General features: G+C 42.1%; 1 protein-coding gene and 1 long non-coding RNA gene across 4 annotated transcripts in view; one reads left to right on the forward strand and one right to left on the reverse strand.

Annotated features, from left to right (window-relative positions):
• The window catches only part of LURAP1L (leucine rich adaptor protein 1 like), a 29306-nt gene extending 28474 nt beyond the window's left edge, over window positions 1-832 (reverse strand). The window contains exons 1-2 of one of the 3 annotated variants that reach the window (XM_075596110.1): window positions 447-832; window positions 1-197 (exon numbers count right to left, since the gene is read on the reverse strand). In XM_075596110.1, the coding sequence (XP_075452225.1) occupies window positions 1-180 (180 nt within the window). In that variant the 5' untranslated portion in view covers window positions 181-197; window positions 447-832. The other 2 variants (XM_075596104.1, XM_075596094.1) reach the window with 2 other exon arrangements.
• Window positions 773-18354, forward strand: part of LOC142492902 (uncharacterized) — a 19101-nt gene continuing 1519 nt past the window's right edge. The window contains exons 1-2 of the long non-coding RNA XR_012800935.1: window positions 773-1012; window positions 5327-5451. This is a non-coding gene — a long non-coding RNA (uncharacterized LOC142492902). The remainder of the gene's footprint in view (window positions 1013-5326; window positions 5452-18354) is intronic.

The following is an 18354-nucleotide window of genomic DNA, read 5'->3' on the forward strand; positions in this document are numbered from 1 at the left end:
CATCTCTTGTTTTAGTAGCTGGATCTTGGTTTCCAGTCTTTCCAGTGAGCTGGACTGGGGGAGGCTGGATGGTGGTTCTGCGTATTTAGAGTAGTCAGCTCTGGCATCCTTCACCCAGTCACAATGCTCCTCTTTCAGGGACTTCACCAGGCTGTCAGGCACTTTGAGCCCCATCTTCATCTCTATGTCTCGTAGATCTAGCAAGGAAGAATCAGCCATCCTTCTTCACAAGTGAAAATATATAGAATGCTTTCTACAGAAGCCTTGACAATGATCTGCAGTCTAAACCTGTGTACACACGGGGTAGAAAAATGTGTGCTTGTTTAGCTGACAGTGACACAATAAGCCGGATGCCAGTATGAGTTGAGTATGATTTGCATGCTAGGGATCAAACTTACACAACGGGTAAAAATAACAAAAAAAAAAGAGAGAGAGAGACAACTCACTGATTCCTGAGTTACAAGTTGCAACTTCTTCATTTGGGTGTGCACGGATTCCGTGCAATTAAGTTGCAATTGAAGAGGAGTAGTAAAACTTGAACGTTATTATTTTTACATACACCCATGTATCTCCCCTCCAGCGTTTCTCGCAGTGATTGTCCTGGTTAATAAAAATACAGGGGGCTGCTTCTCTGATCACTTTGAGCTTGCAATGAACGGTGAGGTTAAGGCACAGTAGCCCTTACATCTGGTGCGGGCAGCTGGCGTCCTTTAATGTAACAAACTTTTACTCTGCAGAATATCTGATCCAAATCATTGTGTTTCCAGATCTGCTGAAACTTTACACCGCACTGGCAAGAGGATCTGATCTAACACATCCCTCATACCGTAACTCTCCAAAGAGAAGGGAGCGGTGGCTTTATGACACACCCCAATGCATACACACAGCACTGTGTATACCTCAAGTTGCAGCTATTTTAGGTTATAGTAGTAACCTAACCGGAATGCTGGCACAACGATCCTGCCTAGGCAATGCCTGCATGCTGCAGAGAGTGTGTCATTGTGTATATACTGTAAGTAAAAACCTATCTCCCCTGACTGGTTATGACGTAATCATTTTCGATTAATCAAATGTACATTAAATAAAAAGTAGCTGTTGTCCCACCAAGTTTTTAAAAATAGGGCAGGAAATGAAAGCGTGCATTTACTGATACAGTACATTATTGCAGAACTTCCCATCTACCAATGAACATTTTATTGTAAGAACGTTTTAGTTAACATAAACCAAAAATGACCATTACACTGCATACTGGTGTTATAACTCTTGCAGCTGGATTAATTTAAAAATGTTTTTGTACATACTGTAATATTAAAGCAATGAATGTTCTCCATATCAGCCTAAGGATACAGCTTGGAAAAACATTATTTTCCTGATCACCTTCACTTTTAATTTTCAATTTGTCTGGATCTTATCTGGTTCATTTGGCCACACCATTTTTGAATAGGTGAAACATGAAACAGCATATTGTATAACATGTAAATCTGTCTACTTTTAGAAAACAACTTTTAGCAATATCCCTTTTAATTGAGTAAATATTTTTACAAAACAGATACAAGTTTTAAACCCTAAACTTGCATGAAATACATTTTATTTTTGCACCGCTGTTTTCTTGTGAAATTACAGTGACTCATTGTCAATGGCAGAACATGTTACCAGCTGCAGGTACAGAAGACTCGTCTAGTTTTAGAGACAGCGGCCAATATCGAAATCCGCCGCCCCATGGCACTTACATATGCCGTCCGCCTCCTTTCTGCCGCCCTCCTCCTTCCGATTCGCAGTGTCGGACGTCACCAAAGTGATGTCACACGGCGTCTCGTTGCCATGGTAAAGGGAATGGGAAGATGGGAGGGGTTGAAGTAAGGGGAAGGAGGAGGGGAAGGGGGGAAGAAAGGGGGGAGAAGGGAGGGGAAAGAGAAGGGTGGGATAGGAGAGGGAGGGAAGGGCGATGGGGAGGAGGGGAAGGGGTAAAAGGGGGAGGGGTTGAGGGAAGGGGAAGATGGGGGGGATGTGTTGGGGGAGGGGGAAGAGGGGAAGGAGAAGGAAGGAGGAGGGAAGGGAATGGGGAAAAGTAGGGGCTGGGATGGGGTGAGGGAATGGGGAGAGGGAAGGAGAAGGGGAAGGAGAAGGGGGAGAGATTGGGGAAAAGGGGGAGGGTGTCTGGGCGAGGGTAACTGAGGGAGGGAAGGGGATGAGGGAGAAGGGGGAGGGGTAAGAGAAGGGGTAGAGGGAAAAGGGAGGGAGAAGAGTGGGGGAGCAGGGGGAGAAGGGGGAATAAGGGAGGGGATGAAAGGGTATAAGGGGGAGAAGGGGAGAAGTGGGAAGGAGGGTGGGAGAGAAGGCGGGGGGCGGGAGTTTCTGAGAGAAGAGAGTTTTTCTAGGGCTCCGTTTAATGTATAAAGGATAGTGTCTAATTGTATAAGGCAAAAATCCAAATCTAATGAAATAGGGCCTACATTTGACAAGCAATAAAGCATAACTTATCTAACAGACTGCTTTCATGTTTTTTCAACTGCACTGCAGTCCCAGTAAACAACCCTATACAGTATACTGTGGTTGAAATGGGAAAGCAATCAGTAATGCCACACATTCTCTGCAGTTTTTAACATTGATTGTGTGACTTAAGATGTGTTAGTTGATTTTAAAAGATAGGCTTGCACTGCTCTAAAGTGTTGTTTTGTGAATGGATACTTATGCCAAATAGTAAATAAAGCCATAGGTGTGCATTAACTCTTAAAAAATATCTCTTAGAATGTAACTGAGAAATAACCATTCTTTATGTAGTAGTAATATACGAACTAAATGAATTATAAACTCATTCACCAGCAGTTCTTCTTAGCAATGAATACTGTAGGTTAACAGGTAAATGTTAATCCCTCGGTTATAGCAACTATACACCCATGGATGGATCAGAAATGCATTGTTGAAGAGATTTATGGTAATCATTAAATGATTTAATGTAATGGACATGTAAATAAGAAGCTAGTGTAGATGTAGTTCTTTCAGAGCACATGCCAAAGGTGCAGTAATTCCAGAATACAGAGTTCAGAATGCAGGGATTACAGGTATAGTATTTCAGAATATAGAGTGTAGGTGTTGTACTTTACAGAACACTGAATGGGCATGTTTAGAGTGCTGATTGGGTACTTTCAGAGTACAAATTGGTTACCTATATGATATTCAGCACAGATACGTGACTTTGTGGGTCATTGATCAAAGTTTGCTGGTTGCACAACTAGATAAAAACAACTACACAAGAGTAATCAAGGCAACATTTCCTATTAAACCAATGGGATTTTCTTGATTGATAACTCTGGTGCAGTGGTGTTGCACCTGTTTTGCAGCCGGGCAAATCTGATAGATGACTCAGATGAGCCCCTTTATGTCTTAGGCAAATAAATTAAATTAGCACATTAATTGAACCGTTAAAGGTTTTTAGCACTACTGCAGCATTGAAGAATGCCAGAGTTTGCAGCAGTCTCTGTAGGTGTACAGGTACTGTATAACTTGAAGCAAAAACATGAAGAAAAGATGAGCCTATAAACTAATTCTATGATTTGCTTCGAATGATATATCAGTGTTGAGCGAACTCCTGACGAGCACAGTTGATATGAAAAATATATTACTGCAATGGTTAAATGCTAAGGGGGAAAACGTCTCCTCCATTGGGAGTTAAACATTTTACTTATCCTCAGGGGGATAGCAGACATAATTCTTCCCAAAGACTGTGTACATAGGTCCAAGGCTGTGTACCCCACTAGCGCTGAGCATGCTGAGCAGGCGGCGCTTGCGGCATTTACTTACATATATAGCTATATGTAAGTCCCCGCTCACGCGGTGTGTTCGCACACACGCTCACCCGCACTCAAGTAAACATAAAAACTATACTTTCCCACGCGCTCAACTACCTGCAATGGAAGGGGGTAGAGAGAAAATGGAGACAGACTCAGAGAGACACACATACAAAGAGACACACAGAGAGAGACACACACACGGAGACACACATACACACACACACACACACACACACAGAGAGACAGACACAGACCCTATACAGCCAATGACACGCCCCACCCGTAATAGCCACGCCCCCCGTAATAGCCACGCCCCCGGTCCTTCTCTAAAAAAATTGCAGGACACCGATCACTCATGCTTGGAGAGCTGGTGACGTCACCGCTGTCAAGCATGAGCGAGCTCAGCAGTAGCGGGGCCACAGCCAAATATGGGTTAATCGCCCTAGAAGGTGTTCTGCAAGATTGATGTAGTTAATATACAATAAAAAAAAATCACAACATTTCTAGTGTAGAGGTCACAGCGAAAAAAATGTGTGCAATAATACACATTATTAGGTCCTCATTGTTTTTAAAGAGTGATTTTCAAAAATGTGACACAGCAGCCCACTAGTGAGCTCCACAATAAATAATTCACAAAAAAATACACATCAAGATCACTTGCTTAAATTATTCTAATTATTCTAACAGTCCAACTGGTTGAATCATATGTAAAGTGACAATGCTATTTAACTTGCCAACTAATATTTATAAACCATGAAGAGATTGAGGAAAATTTAAATAAATTGAATATATTTTATTAGGTCATATAGAGATGTAGATATAGGTCTACTAAAAGCCTACTCACTAAAGCTGTATTGCAAACGATATTACTGCATTTTATAAACTTTTTTTAACCAACATGTAAACTGGCATGGAGTTCAGTAACTATCACAAAATAATAATACATGTGTGTAACACAGTTTTCCCTCCCCTCCCCCCCCCCTCCCAATCGCAGATAGAGTGCATGTGGGGAATGAACCTCCGCCAATGAGAGCCTGGGGTGTATCCTTTGGAATGAACTTACATAAACAGCGCCTCCACCTGTGTAGGATTCTAAGGGTAGAATGACCCCTGACACAGGACTCGCATATAGTAACCACATACACCGGAGTATATATAAACAGTTTACTTTAGGGGCAGATAACACAATACAACATACATAAACAATATGACAGTGTCCTTCTATGACACTAATAGGCACAGCTACTCGTCGTCTCGCCGGGCCTTAAGCCCCCACCTTATTCTCACCCAACACCGGGTACCCAGAGTCCCAAGAGTCCCACAACTATAGGCGTGATCAATGCCTGTGTAAACCGGTATGGTGGTGCACTTGTTGACTTGACTGTACCTGCCGGATGTGTCCACACCCGGGCACACAAATGCTTGATTTGGAATCCCTTGCTCCAGGAGATGATCAAAGATGCCACCGCCTCAACGGTGGGTGGCTACGCATGGAGTGATCCACCTTAAGAATGTCTCTACCTCTTTTACTGCAGAGGATGTTTCACCTTCACAGCAATGGCCAGGATATTTACGTTTCCTGGCTGGACCCTCACTTGTCTAGGTTCCTCAGGACCCTGTCCCTATCTAAGGGGAGTCCCTGCACCAACCACAAACTGAGGTGAGTTGGGGCCTAGTTGGGGTCTAAGGGGGTTGTCTGGCCTAGTATATGAGCCACTTGCTCTTTACACATACCCACCCTCCCCTGTCTGTGTCCCAGCTCCAACTGCCTCGCATGGTCTGTGCACAACAATGTATCTCTCTGCCTCTAGAGATCTGGCCTAGTAATTTGCTCCCTGGCGTCAGGTGGTTAGCAGCCCCAGTGGCTGCTTGGGGTTGTAGTTCCTTATGACCCTCTTATGTATTGGGGCAGCGTGCACTATCTATACTGCGCTTGCGCAATCCTGTAATGGTTTCCACTATCTCCATCTGTCCCTGCACAACTATGTAATGGCCGCCGCGTCACGCGAACCTCTGCGCATGCGCAAACTGTCTCGACAACCCCAATATGGCTGTCGCTACTCCTGGGGCTACTCTGCGCATGTGCGAACGTACACAAGATGGCAGTGCCCTGTAGCTGATGTTGCCAGGAACAGAGGAAAGTGCGTATCTTTATTATATTGCAGAGGAAAAAGCAACAGGTTTTAGATATGTTTTGAATGTGAGAGGCGAATGTGAGAGAGGAGTAGAGTGTGACCCATAGGCAGTGTGCTTGGGCTACTGGGTGAATGATGGTACTTCCAACTGTAATGTGGAGGGAGGTTGTAGGGCCAGGTTTGGGAGGAAGTATGAGGAGTTCTGTTTTTGCAATGTTAAGTTTAAGTCGGCTGATGTCCATCCAGGATGATATTGAAGAGAGACATTCAGAAACGTTGGTCTGTACAGCAGGTGTTAGGTCAGCGGTTGAAAGGTAAATTTGTGTGTTGTCAACATAGAGGTGATATTTAAACCCAAGAGATGTGATTAGGTCACCTAGAGAAAGTGTGTACAGAGAAAAGAGAAGAGGTTCAAGGACAGAGCCCTGGGGTACCCCCACAGAGAGATCGATAGAGGAGGAAGTGGTGTTACAGTAGCAAAAGAGACACTGAAAGTACGATGGGAGAGGTAAGAGGAGATCCAGGATAGAGCTTTGTTACGAATACCAAGAGTTTGGAGAATGTGAAGGAGAAGAGGGTGGTCCACGGTGTCAAATACTGCAGAGAGGTCGAGTAATATGAGCAGAGTGTAATCACCTCTGTCTTTGGCAGCATGGAGGTCATTAGTTATTTTAGTGAGAGCTGTTTCAGTGGAGTGAGCAGTGCGGAAGTCAGATTGTAGAGCGTCTAGGAGAGAATGGGTGTTGAGAAAGTGCCGCAAGCGAGAGAATACAAGACGTTCAAGAAGTTTAGAGTCAAAAGGCAGGAGGGAGACAGGTCGATAGTTAGAAAGACAGGTAGGGTCAAGCTTGCTGTTTTTGAGTAATGGTATAACTGTTGCATGTTTGAAGGAGGAGGGAAAGGTACCAGAGTAGAGGGAAGGGTTAAAAATGTGTGCGAGTGTAGGAATTATAGTAGGAGCAAGAAGTTTTAGATAGGAGGGAATGGGATCAAGAGGGCAGGTGGTAGAGGGAGAAGAGGAGATAAGCAGTGACACATCCTCCTCTGACAGCGCAAAAAGAGTCAAGGAAGGCAGGAGGAGAGTTCAGAAGCGGTGTGGGATGGGAGGAGGCAACAGAGGGGATGTTCTGACGTATGGCTTCCACCTTTTCCTTAAAATAGTAAGCAATGTCCTGAGGTGAGATGGAGGAAGAAGAAGAGGCAGCCGAGGGTGGTTTGAGTAGAGAGTCAAAGACAGAGAAGAGTCGGCATGGGTTAGACTTGTGCGTGTTGATTAGTGAAGAAAAGTAGGTTTGTTTAGCCTGAGAAAGGGCAGAGTTGAAACAGGACAGCATAAATTTTTAGTGAAGGAAGTCTGATAGAGTATGAGATTTCCTCCAGAGGCGTTAAGAGTGGAGGAACACAGCATGTGCGTGTGGGAATTTAGCTATGGTCTGGGGTTAGAAGGGTGAGGACGGCAGAGAGAAAGCAGGGCATGTAGATCAAGAGAGGAGGATAAAGCAGAGTTGTAGTTCCTGACCAGGTTGTCAGGGTCTGAAGCAGGGCTGAGAGAGGAGAGGGAGGATCGTAAAGTGGAATCAAAAGCTGGGAGGTTAATAAAGCGCAGGTTTCTGCAGAAACAAGGGCTAGATGGAGATGGAGAAGGGGAGAAGCGAGAGAGAGAAAATGAGATGAGGTGATGGTCAGTGAGAGGAAAGGGGGAAATGGAGAAATCAGTGAGAGAATTTTTTTTAGTGAAGACTAGGTCTAGGTAGTGGCCATCGTTGTGGGTACTGGCTGCAGTCCACTGTTGAAGGCCAAAAGAAGAGGTTTGAGTGAGAAAGCGGGAACCCCAAGTGACAGAGGGGTCATCAATGTGGCAATTGAAGTCCCCAAGGAGAAGAACAGGGGAGTCTGAAGAGAGAAAGAAAGAGAGCCAGGATTCAAAGTGAGAGAGAAAGGCAGAAGGGGGATGAGTAGAGGTAGGTGGGCGATGGATGACCGCCATGTGGACAGGGAGAGGAGAGAAGATCTGGGCAGTGTGAGCCTCAAAGGAGGGAAAAGCAAGATAGGGAGGAATAGGAAGGGTTCGGTAACAGCAGATAGAGGAGAGCAGGAGCCCCACGCCTCCACCACTGCCATCAGTGCGCGGAGTTTGGGAGAGAGAAAGGTCACCTTAAGAGAGGGCAGCTTCCAGAGCAGAGTCAAACTGAGTGAGCCAGGTCTCAGTTATAGCAAATAGGAGCAGAGAGTGAGAGAGAAAAAAGTCATGCGCAGAGAGGCACTTGTTAGAAAGGGAGCGAGCATTCCAAAGGGCACAGAGAAAGGGAGAGAGAAGAGGGAGGGTGGCAGGGAATGAGTATGAGGTTGGAGAGGTTGACACCAGAAGGAGTAGAAGTTGTATGTGGAAGGCGAGGACGAGAGCATGTAGAAATAAGGCAGGGACCAGGATTGGGAGAGTTATCCCCAGAAGCAAGGAGAAGCATGGATAGAAAGAAGATGTGTGAGGATGATTTGTAGGGGTGTGATTTAGTGCAGGCGATATAGCTGTGTGGTGTCAGAGGGCACAGGAAAAGGTAAGAAAAGAGTTCATGTGAATTGAGAAGTGGTGAAGAAAGGAGAGATGGAGATATATGAATACAGTTAGAGACATAATGAGGCTGGTGGAAGGAAGTGTATAATTTGAAAAGTAGTAAGGTCAAAGCAAATATAAAAAGTAAAGGCGGCATCACAGCAATAGTTAAGTGTTGATATGTGCAGTCTGGGATAACTGCAAAAGTTTGCGCACCCCTGGTTTAGTCTATAGTTTTCTATTTCTACGGTCCCAATTTAATTTGTAGATTTGGGGGAAGGGGGGCATAAATGATAAATGAACAATGACTGCTATTTCATCCAATACATGTAATGTTTTTGCTGCCTAATGAATCAATACATCCAAGTTCTTAAGAGACATTTAAAATAACAAAAGAAAGCAGGGCACAGAATTATGAAGTACTTTGCTTTCCTGTGTCTTTCTCAACATATTTTTTGGTTGCCTTTAACCTTATGCCAATCAGGAAGTATGCCATATAATTTATGAAACTCTACTCAATTTAGGCATTTCTTCCACAATCTCTATTACTGCAAATATATTTCTAGGGTATGTCCATTCCCTTTGGAAGTTGTTGAAAAACTACACTCTTTCTACAGTATGGCTGTGCGAACTGTACAACATGTGCCATAATATGAATAGAACCTTTTGGGTTAAGAGCTTTATCTTCACCATACTTAATTAATATACCTGTTGGTGAAGAATACATATGGTTTGTATACTCTCTTACATTCTGCCTTTTGAGAATGTACTATACTTTACAGAAATATTACGAGGAAATATGTGTTGATTATAGAAGGAAATGTAGAACATACCTGCATATCTCCCTGCTGTCAAAGTCAACTCTCACCCCCTGTTTGGTTTAGATATACCAAAAAAAGTCCTACATTTGGTTTCAGAGATTAGGACCCTGCTAAATGAATATATAGTGTTATTTATTTTTCTATCAAGTTATTCTTTCCAGCAATGTTAGGGCTTTAATTATAACCAAGCATGTGATTTATATTCTGACAGTAAATTTCAATTAAATTATTTCAGACGTAAACTACCCCTCACCTCCTCCTCACTTGTTAAATAATCCAAACATTTTCCAACTCTCTATGATTAATTCTACGTAAACTGATAATAAGTGTTTCAGAAATTTGCAATGACATACTTTTTCTACACACCCACCTAATCTGACACAGACAGGCACCGATTCGCTACACTTGCCTAGATACTGTAAATATATTTTTAATGGGGCTTATTATCAGTACAGGCCAAATCACAATAACAATGTGAATCAGATGAATGCCTTCTTCTCGAACAGCGTCACCTAATATAAATATTAAACTTGTGTAAGGTTTTTGTACGGGAGGCATGTACTGTACCTAGCAACAGCTGGTAAAACGTCAGGCTTCCCGAAGAAAGGTGTAAACATAGACGTAAAAAGAATGTCTTTCTGCGGTTACACACACACTTAATAACACCATTGACCATACACACAAGATCGTGTGGGGATCACAAAAGTCAAATTCAGATTGCCCTGTCTAGTCGGGAAAAAATCGCTCGTTAAATTAAACTCCTCTCATTGGGCGGTAGAACCTATTGTGGAGGTATTTGATTGTGCAAACTTTGCATTTAGGGATCCTCTGCCAAAGGAGGATGAAATTACCCTTAGAAACAATACTAGGATTCTGGACATGTCCTGCTTGGGCCAGACATTGAAACGGTGCTAGGCAACTCATCCTTTAAATCTAAACAGACTAGTAAATTACTCCACAATATCCAGTTTAAAATGCAATTGGAACTCTAGTTCTTATGCTGGATAAAGCGGAGAGAGAGGGACAAGATTTGCTCTATCTCATCACATTCTGTTTTAGCAGCCTCTTAATTGGCTTTGATACAAGCTGTTGGTGGGGCTTCAATAATAATTGGTAAAATGGTTGAATACTGTATGTGTCTAACATATGGCGAGCAAGGTGACTCAAAGCGTGACCTAGCTCCAAGGCAACAGAGTTCCCATATTTGAATATTTCAACCTCTTTGGCCCAGTTTGCAATAGGTCAGGTCTACGTAAAAAGCACGTACTGTAGGTTTTTCTTAGACATTATAGGACTAAACACCAAACGCATAATTATTTTCAAAAGGAGACTGCCATCCAGACCCTCAGGATCATCCCATAATCTTTACTTTAGAAGTTGTTTGTCTTTTGTCTATGTTTTCATGTTTGTTGTGTACTTGTGTTAAGTAGTTTGTAGTGTGAGAGTGAAAGATGGAGGAGACTGAAGTAAGTGGAGTGACTGATGGGAGTGGAGTGAATGGAATTACTGTTAGATGTGGAGTGACTGGTGGCAGCGCGAGGTGGAGTGAGGAGTGGAGGTAGTGTGAGGAGTGGTGATGGGTGGGGGTTGAGTGAGCAGTAGAGGAGTGCTGGGCAGAGGAGTAGATGGAGTATGAGGAATGTGGTGGGTGCAGGCAGAGTGAAGAGCAGAGGAGTGCTGGTGAGGAGTAGAGATGGGCGAATCCGCCCAAGTCCATTTCCTTGATTTTCTCACATTTTCTCCCCCAAAAACTTATAGTACAAGTGATAGTGAACAACTGTGTGAAAGAAGGGAATAACCAACTGGAGTCAATGAAAAAAGTTCTCCACTCACCCTTCAAATACAGTAGGAAACCATTTAAAAGTTTCTTCAGATAAAGTTGTCTTTCCAAGGAAATTTGGGAGCAGGGGACATCACCATTATCACCACTCATAAAAAAAGACACAAATAGGAAACACCCTAGGGTAATATTGTAAGAGCTCTTGTGGGTAGAGACTCAAAGAAACCTCTAAACGTTGTACTCACATACTAGTAAGTCATAATGCGCAAATCATAATCGGTTGCAATGTTTATTGGTTATGTGGCAAATGTGGGTGATCTCGCTTCCCCGACGCTGGTGCTGTCTGTTATTGGTTGCCTGCTGGTGTTACTTTCGGTAGCGGCCACTTGGGAATTTTGACAGGTCCAACAACAGTTCCCTGTCCGTCTTAGCACTCAATCTTGGGACTCTACGTGTTTTGCTGCATACCAGCTGAGGCCGTGCCAAGGAAAAAAAGATAATGCATCAAATGTTTCCTTGATTATTATATTAAAATAAATTGTTTTGTATTTATTTCATTTATAAAATGTTTTACAGGAATAAATATTTTGAGAGTTACAGTACCTCTCGTTTTCAAGAATGTCCTGGGCACAGAGTTATAATGACAAACCCATTATAATTACAGACATTTCATGGACAGTTGGGACAATATATGTTTATTAACAGTTACAGACAAGATTAAAATGTGAAACAGCTGACATCTTGAAAGAACTTAAACTGGTGGTGACTTTGAGAGTTTCAGGTAGGTTTTTTCCAGTTGTGAGGTGCACGATAATAGAAAGAGGAGCAACCAGATTTTTTGTTGAGCCTTGTGACCGTGATCAGTCTTTTGGAGTCAGATCTCAGGGAATAAGAGCTGCTTGTGGTATTGGTGAGGAGTTTGTTCAGATAGATGGGTAGCTTGCCCAGAAAGTATTTGATGGCAAGACAGGAAAACATTTCTGGACTCAAGGGAATCTAGTTCTTGGAGCATTTCTGAGTGATGTCTGTTGTATTTACATTATAGGACAAAGCAGCATATTGAGTTCTAGCGGTAGTTTGCTAAGGTGAGTTTGGGATGCTGTACCACACACTATCTTCCCATAGTCGATAAGTGGCATTAGCATCTGCTGTGCAATATGCTTTCTGACCAGCGGGCTTAGGGAGGGTTTGTTCCTATAAAGTACAGCCAGTTTGGCATAGGTTTTGGATGTCAGAGTACCAATATGCTATCCAAATTTTAAATAGGAGTCAAGCTATATGCTCATATATTTAAAACTAGTGACCAGGCAAGAATGGTGTTAGAGTTAGTTCTGATCTGTAACTCTGTCATTGATAGCTTTAGAAATGTAGCCGTAGTTCCTGTAAGGGATGTGTGCAGAGGTACATATAATGGAGACCGATTTGGGTTAAATTATATTTTGGCTTTATTGAGCCTTTATCCAAGCAAAACATACAAAAACAACAAAATAACAAACCCCTATCCCTTAGTAAGGGCTAACTTACTCCCCCAGACCCTGTCTGCAGGACTGGAGGAGACCCCAAAGTCTCAGGAAGTACCTTAAGCAGGTGGCCCTTCATGTGAGTCTCTGGCAGGTTCCTGGGTCCTCTGTGACCAGGAAATATAGGTGCCTGGATCTCAGCACAGCCTTTGTGTTCAAGCCAGTGCCTGTGTGCAGACTTCTCTGCTCTCCTTCTGTCAGCCAATATGTGAGCTAAGGAATCTCTCTCCTGTGTCTCACATTTAGAGCTCTCATTAGTCCAGGTAGAGACTAGTTAATTGAGTGGCTGCAATCAACTATCTCTCTGCTGGATTCTCGGAGCTCAGAGACTGCTTTATTTAAACAGGGATATGTCCCTGTTACAGTCCCAAATACTATAGTTACAATACTCTCAATGTTTTTAAAATGTTTGTTTTGGGAAATACAGTGTTTAAGTCTTGAAAAATCAGATTGAATAGCATGTTTATGGTCAGAGATGCTAGGGCTGTGTGCATACAAGATTGTGTCTGCATACATGTGCGTTTAAGTGGCCTTACAAACTGTAGGTAGATCATTAAGGAAGACTGAAAAGAGTAGGGGTCTTAGAACAGAGCCTTGCAGGACCCCACATGTGATATCCATGGGGTTAGAGTTAGTGCCTGAGATAGACACATAATGGGATCTACCCGATATGTGGGAGTGAAACCAGTTTAAGGCGTGTCCCCCTATTCCAGAGCACTGAAACTTGTTTAAAAATATAGCATAGTCAACAGAGTCAAAAGCTTTTGCAAAATCTAGGAATACTGCACCAGTAAATTGTCCCTGTTCCATTCCACACCGTATCTTGTTGCAAACATTTAAGAGGGTAGTTACCATGAAGTGGTTTGGGCAAAATTTATATTTGATTTGGCAGAGGAAATTTGTCTTGTTATAGTAATTGCTTAATTTTTGGGAGAGGACACATTTTTCCATGACTTTGGATAGTTGGGAGAAGTCTGTAGTTAAGGACAATATTTTTGTCCCCACTTTTGTAGACTGGGACAACGCTAGCAGTTTTCTAGGTCTGTGGGATATGACCTGAAGACAAAATAGAGTTGTCTTCAGCTTGGCAATGGCTGGGGGAATGAGTCATAAGAACTTTGGTTGCCGTAGGTTAGGCCCACATTGACTGTTTAATTTTAATGTTAGGAGTGCTTGTGTAATCTCCTCTTCAGATACTGAGACAAATTAAAAATGGTAAGCAGTGTTGGGAGGGGGTGGAGACATATGGGTTCTCAAGGGTGCGGCTTCATTATTGTAGTTTGGGTTACACTTTGTGGGGTGTGCTACTTCCCTACTTTCAAAGTATTCATTGAATGCGTTTGTCAGTGAGATTTGTCAGACTAGCAGCATCCTTTTTGATAATATATGGTCATTGATGGCCAGAAGGCTAGAATAAATTGTTGATGATAATCCAGAACTTTGCTGAATTTGATGTATTTTGATAAAGATTGTCAGAGTACTGCAATATTGGGCTTTTGTTACTCTTGTTTGCCTTGTGCATGTATTCCACAGGCATATGTAGTTATTAAGATCCTTGGTAGTGGCAGTTACTTTGTATCTTTTCCACAATGCATCACTGATTGTAAAGCACAATAATGTCAGATGTATCCCATGGAATGTGCCCCCCCCCCCATACTCTTATTCTGTGTAGTGGGGCATGGTTATCACAGAATTTTAAGAACTGTGTTTGGAAATAATCAATTGCAGAATCACAGTCAGGTCTGAGGTTGATTCTGTACCAAGGGCAGTTAGTAAGATCAGCCAGAAATTGTTGTGGGTTTTTGTTTCTAAATGTTTAATGAATAGAACATTAGGGCTTGATTTGGGTGCTTTAATTTTCCTTACACAGTTCACAATTTCATGGTCACTGAAAATGTCAGGTAGGATACCAAAGCACTGGATTCGGTTAGGAGGATATCAAGAAATGGTTGCCAGATTTTCGATTTGTCTGTGTGGATTGGGAAATTTGTTGGGTAAATGTAATGGCTTGAATTGAGTCCAGATTTTATGGTTTTTAGGGTTAAGCCAATTGAGATTAAAATCACCTAGAACTTCAAATTCAGAGAGGAAATTGTGCCATGATATTGAGGGATATCAGTCATGGATTGTAGTGGGGCTATTGGTGGTCAGTAGATGTCAGCAATAAAAATATGCCTAGGGAGGGGGAGGCAAATTTTACGAACTAGCATTTCAAAAGACGGTGGGCTTGGGAGTTAATTTAGCAGCTGTAGTCATGGCTTGTTTCTGGCTACATTTATGCCCTCACTGGCATGAAAGTCCTGATAAGAGAAGGCAGTGCCAGTAGTAATCATGAGGTTTCCCCCCACAAACAGTCCCTTGAGTGACAGGGGAGGAGATGTGACTAGGTCTGTGTTCTGCCTAATCCTGGGTTCAGACCTAATACCTTCCCCTTACTGTACTCAAGGGAGGTGGAATCCTAAATTCAGTTGTGTCTCTACCGTTGAGAGAAACATGGTATTATGCAGGACTGCTGTGCACTGGCAGGCCCTGGTCCTCTTCCCTAAGGGGGAGAGTGATTACCTATTCCCCTGGCTGGGGCTGGGGAAGAGTATGGACTGCTGTGGGGGCCATTGACCCGTAGTGAAGGTCTAGGGACCATCCTCAGTTGGGAGACCAAAACAGAGACTGTGCTGGGCAGTACTGCTGTGTGCTCTGAAGTGTACAGGAATAAAGCCATTCCAGTTGAATATACCTCCTGCCTGGTGTGTGATCTTACTGGGGGAAGAGGTAACCGTTTCTACCATAGGAGATCGCCTCCATACATCTGGAGCTTACGGCAGATGGAGGCATTGTGTACCATGGAGTAAATGTCAGGTATATACCCCAGATGAACAAAGTAAAGGTGCGCAACTACAATATATAAGTGATGTGATAAGTGTGATGTAATTAAATAGGTGACCTTAATTATAAATTGAAGTATAAGGAGCGTCTGCAGCTGTGACACCAGGGATGGCTCTGGTCCCCCCTATAAGCACACAAAAATACAAAAAACACAGCGCACAACGCTCATAGTGCATTAAATGATATCTTTAGTAACCAAAATAAGGAGGTAAGTATTGTGTGTACATTTAAATAAAATAAACAAGCATTTCAGGGTTATTGTTCCCTGATGAAGAGACCCATGTGGTCTCGAAACGCGTTGGACTAAAGAACTTTGCGAACCCTCTACATCACAGCACTCCCAGAAAACCGGTCCGGTGATCTGTAGACTTGCGACGAACTCTCGCGGTTTTATGACGTCACAGACCCGGACGTGTTCGACCGAGACGCCAAACAGCGTGCGCTCCGTTGTTTCGTTGCAAATCAGACCTGTGCAGTGACGGGCATTGCGCACCTAAACGGAGATCAATCTGGACTTCTGTTCACCTAACGTGAGACTGTATTAGCCTTACCCCAAGGCGAGGGGCTGAATTACCAGCGATTGGAGTGGAGATTATCCAGGACCTACACCCAGGCTGTTGGAGTGAGAAGGAGAGAGCCACGAGACTATCACGGGCGTCCATTGGTGTTTGGGTAACAATAACCCTGAAATGCTTGTTTATTTTATTTAAATGTACGCACAATACTTACCTCCTTATTTTGGTTACTAAAGATATCATTTAATGCACTATGAGCGTTGTGCGCTGTGTTTTTTGTATTTTTGTATTTTTATATACCCCAGATACCTGTCCTGCAGTCCCCAGAACCATCGTCGGACAACTCAGCCTCTTGTGAACCAACAGGTAGCATACACCATATACCTGGTAACAGGGGGATCTTCCAGAGGGTGAGGGAATCACTGTTACACAGCTTACATTGTAAGGAATCCTTAATATAAAATAACTCCCCTCCTCTTGACCTATGTTTCCTAACAACAGAATATCCCTGAATGGAGATAAATGCTTCAAGAGTTTTAGGAATTAGCCATGTTTCGGTGAAAATTATGACTTTAGGCTTATGCAAAAGGCACCATGCCCTTAGTTAATCTAATTTGGTCATCAGGCTTTCAATATTGTTATGGCAACAGATAGCCCTTTTTGGAATTTAGAGGGGGAATTATCAAGGGTATGTGACAGTTGACAACGGAAGGCTTGGGTTGAGTTCAATATCCCCTGCTAAATAGTGTAGTAGTATAAGTAGAAATTAGGTTATTGTTTGCAGACTAAAAAGTAGCGATGTTTGCAAATAGAATGAGTGGTGCTAGGTGTGCTGGCTTTCAGAGCTCTCCACCAACATTCAGTGGGTAATGAAGGCTTTTGAGTAGTCCATTTGTATGGAAAATGTGTTCCATACAATTGATAATATCACAGTAATCACAGCAGGTGGGATAACATTTGCTACAGTATGCCTTTGGGGAAAGTTTTAATCAACAACTATAAAAAAAGAATTGTATTCACCAGTACAGACACGTTTAATATGTTTCCATGATTCTAGTATGAGCGCTAAATGTTTGCTGGGATGGATCTGTGTTGGAACCTGCCTCTACATAAATTTAAGAATGTAGAATTATTCATTCATATGTCAGGAAAGATCCTCTCACATTATGTGCACAACTTGTAAAATATTGCACATTGCATTGTACTCTACAATGAACACTAATGACCAGTCATGCAGTTTATTTATGTTTTGTTTTACCCATTGCCATTTATGTGTCAAACCTCCTTGTGCAATTCATTTTTACAAAAAGACATGCAAATAATTAGCCCTGTATTAACTTATCTACTTCTGAGATATACAAAATGGTGCACCTTTTGCAAGAGAAACATTTATAATGATAAGAAATCAATTGATTTGTATCCTTGATTTAATGGTGGTTCAAATAACATTTTCTTAGTTTGTATCTATACTAATGTAAGGTATGCCTATGTGTTACTGCATTTAAAAGTTATTGATTTAAAAAATATATTAATATTTGGATTCATTGGTTTTAATTCTCTGTTGGCATTAAGTACATGTTGACTATTTATTATATTATCATATATTACTAAAATTACAACATTTTCACATCACTATATTAACTTATCTACAAACAAAAAAGTTTAAATATGATTACTATTGTTTCATTTAGTTGATGAGTTGGATTTTTATTTTATTTTTTACAAAAGGAACTATTTATGACAAAAGTTGACTGCTTAAAGTAGCAATCCCAACTTAAAAGGTATATTTTTTCAGTTCCTGTACTCGTCTGAATCATGGTACTCGGGCTGCTGAAGACCCTCATGTTCCCAGGGTAACAGCTGTTTAATCTACCAGTGTAATGAAAAAGTCATAATGGCAGCAACATCATACCTTAATGGTGCTGCAGCTTTCTATTGGTTGCCAGAGTAAGGCTCTGTGCCCATATTATGCCCACCGGATATCTTAGGAACAGTGGTACGCACTACTGCAATTCAGCTCCAGGGGATAACAGTTCACGTACTGGAAAAACATTACATTTATTTATAAATGATTAAGGAGGTCTCTTCTCTACAGAAATATTCTGTATGTTGCAATATAAATTTAGAGGTATTGTGACCCTGAGTGTCTGAATGACTACTTCTTTAATATATTGCTCTGTCGTTTGTTGGCTCAGAGAATATAGGCCATGTGGCCAAAAGGTGAGGCGGTCATGTAAATTATAAATAATATAGCAGAGAAAACTTTATCCCCTATGAGAAATCTCAAGGACAACCAAAACATTATTAGTCAGATTTTTTCAGAAGTTTATTTTGATTTACTTGATTCGTCTGGTGTGA

The sequence above is a fragment of the Ascaphus truei genome, chromosome 1, assembly GCF_040206685.1.
Source record: "Ascaphus truei isolate aAscTru1 chromosome 1, aAscTru1.hap1, whole genome shotgun sequence".
Classification (NCBI taxonomy): domain Eukaryota; kingdom Metazoa; phylum Chordata; class Amphibia; order Anura; family Ascaphidae; genus Ascaphus; species Ascaphus truei.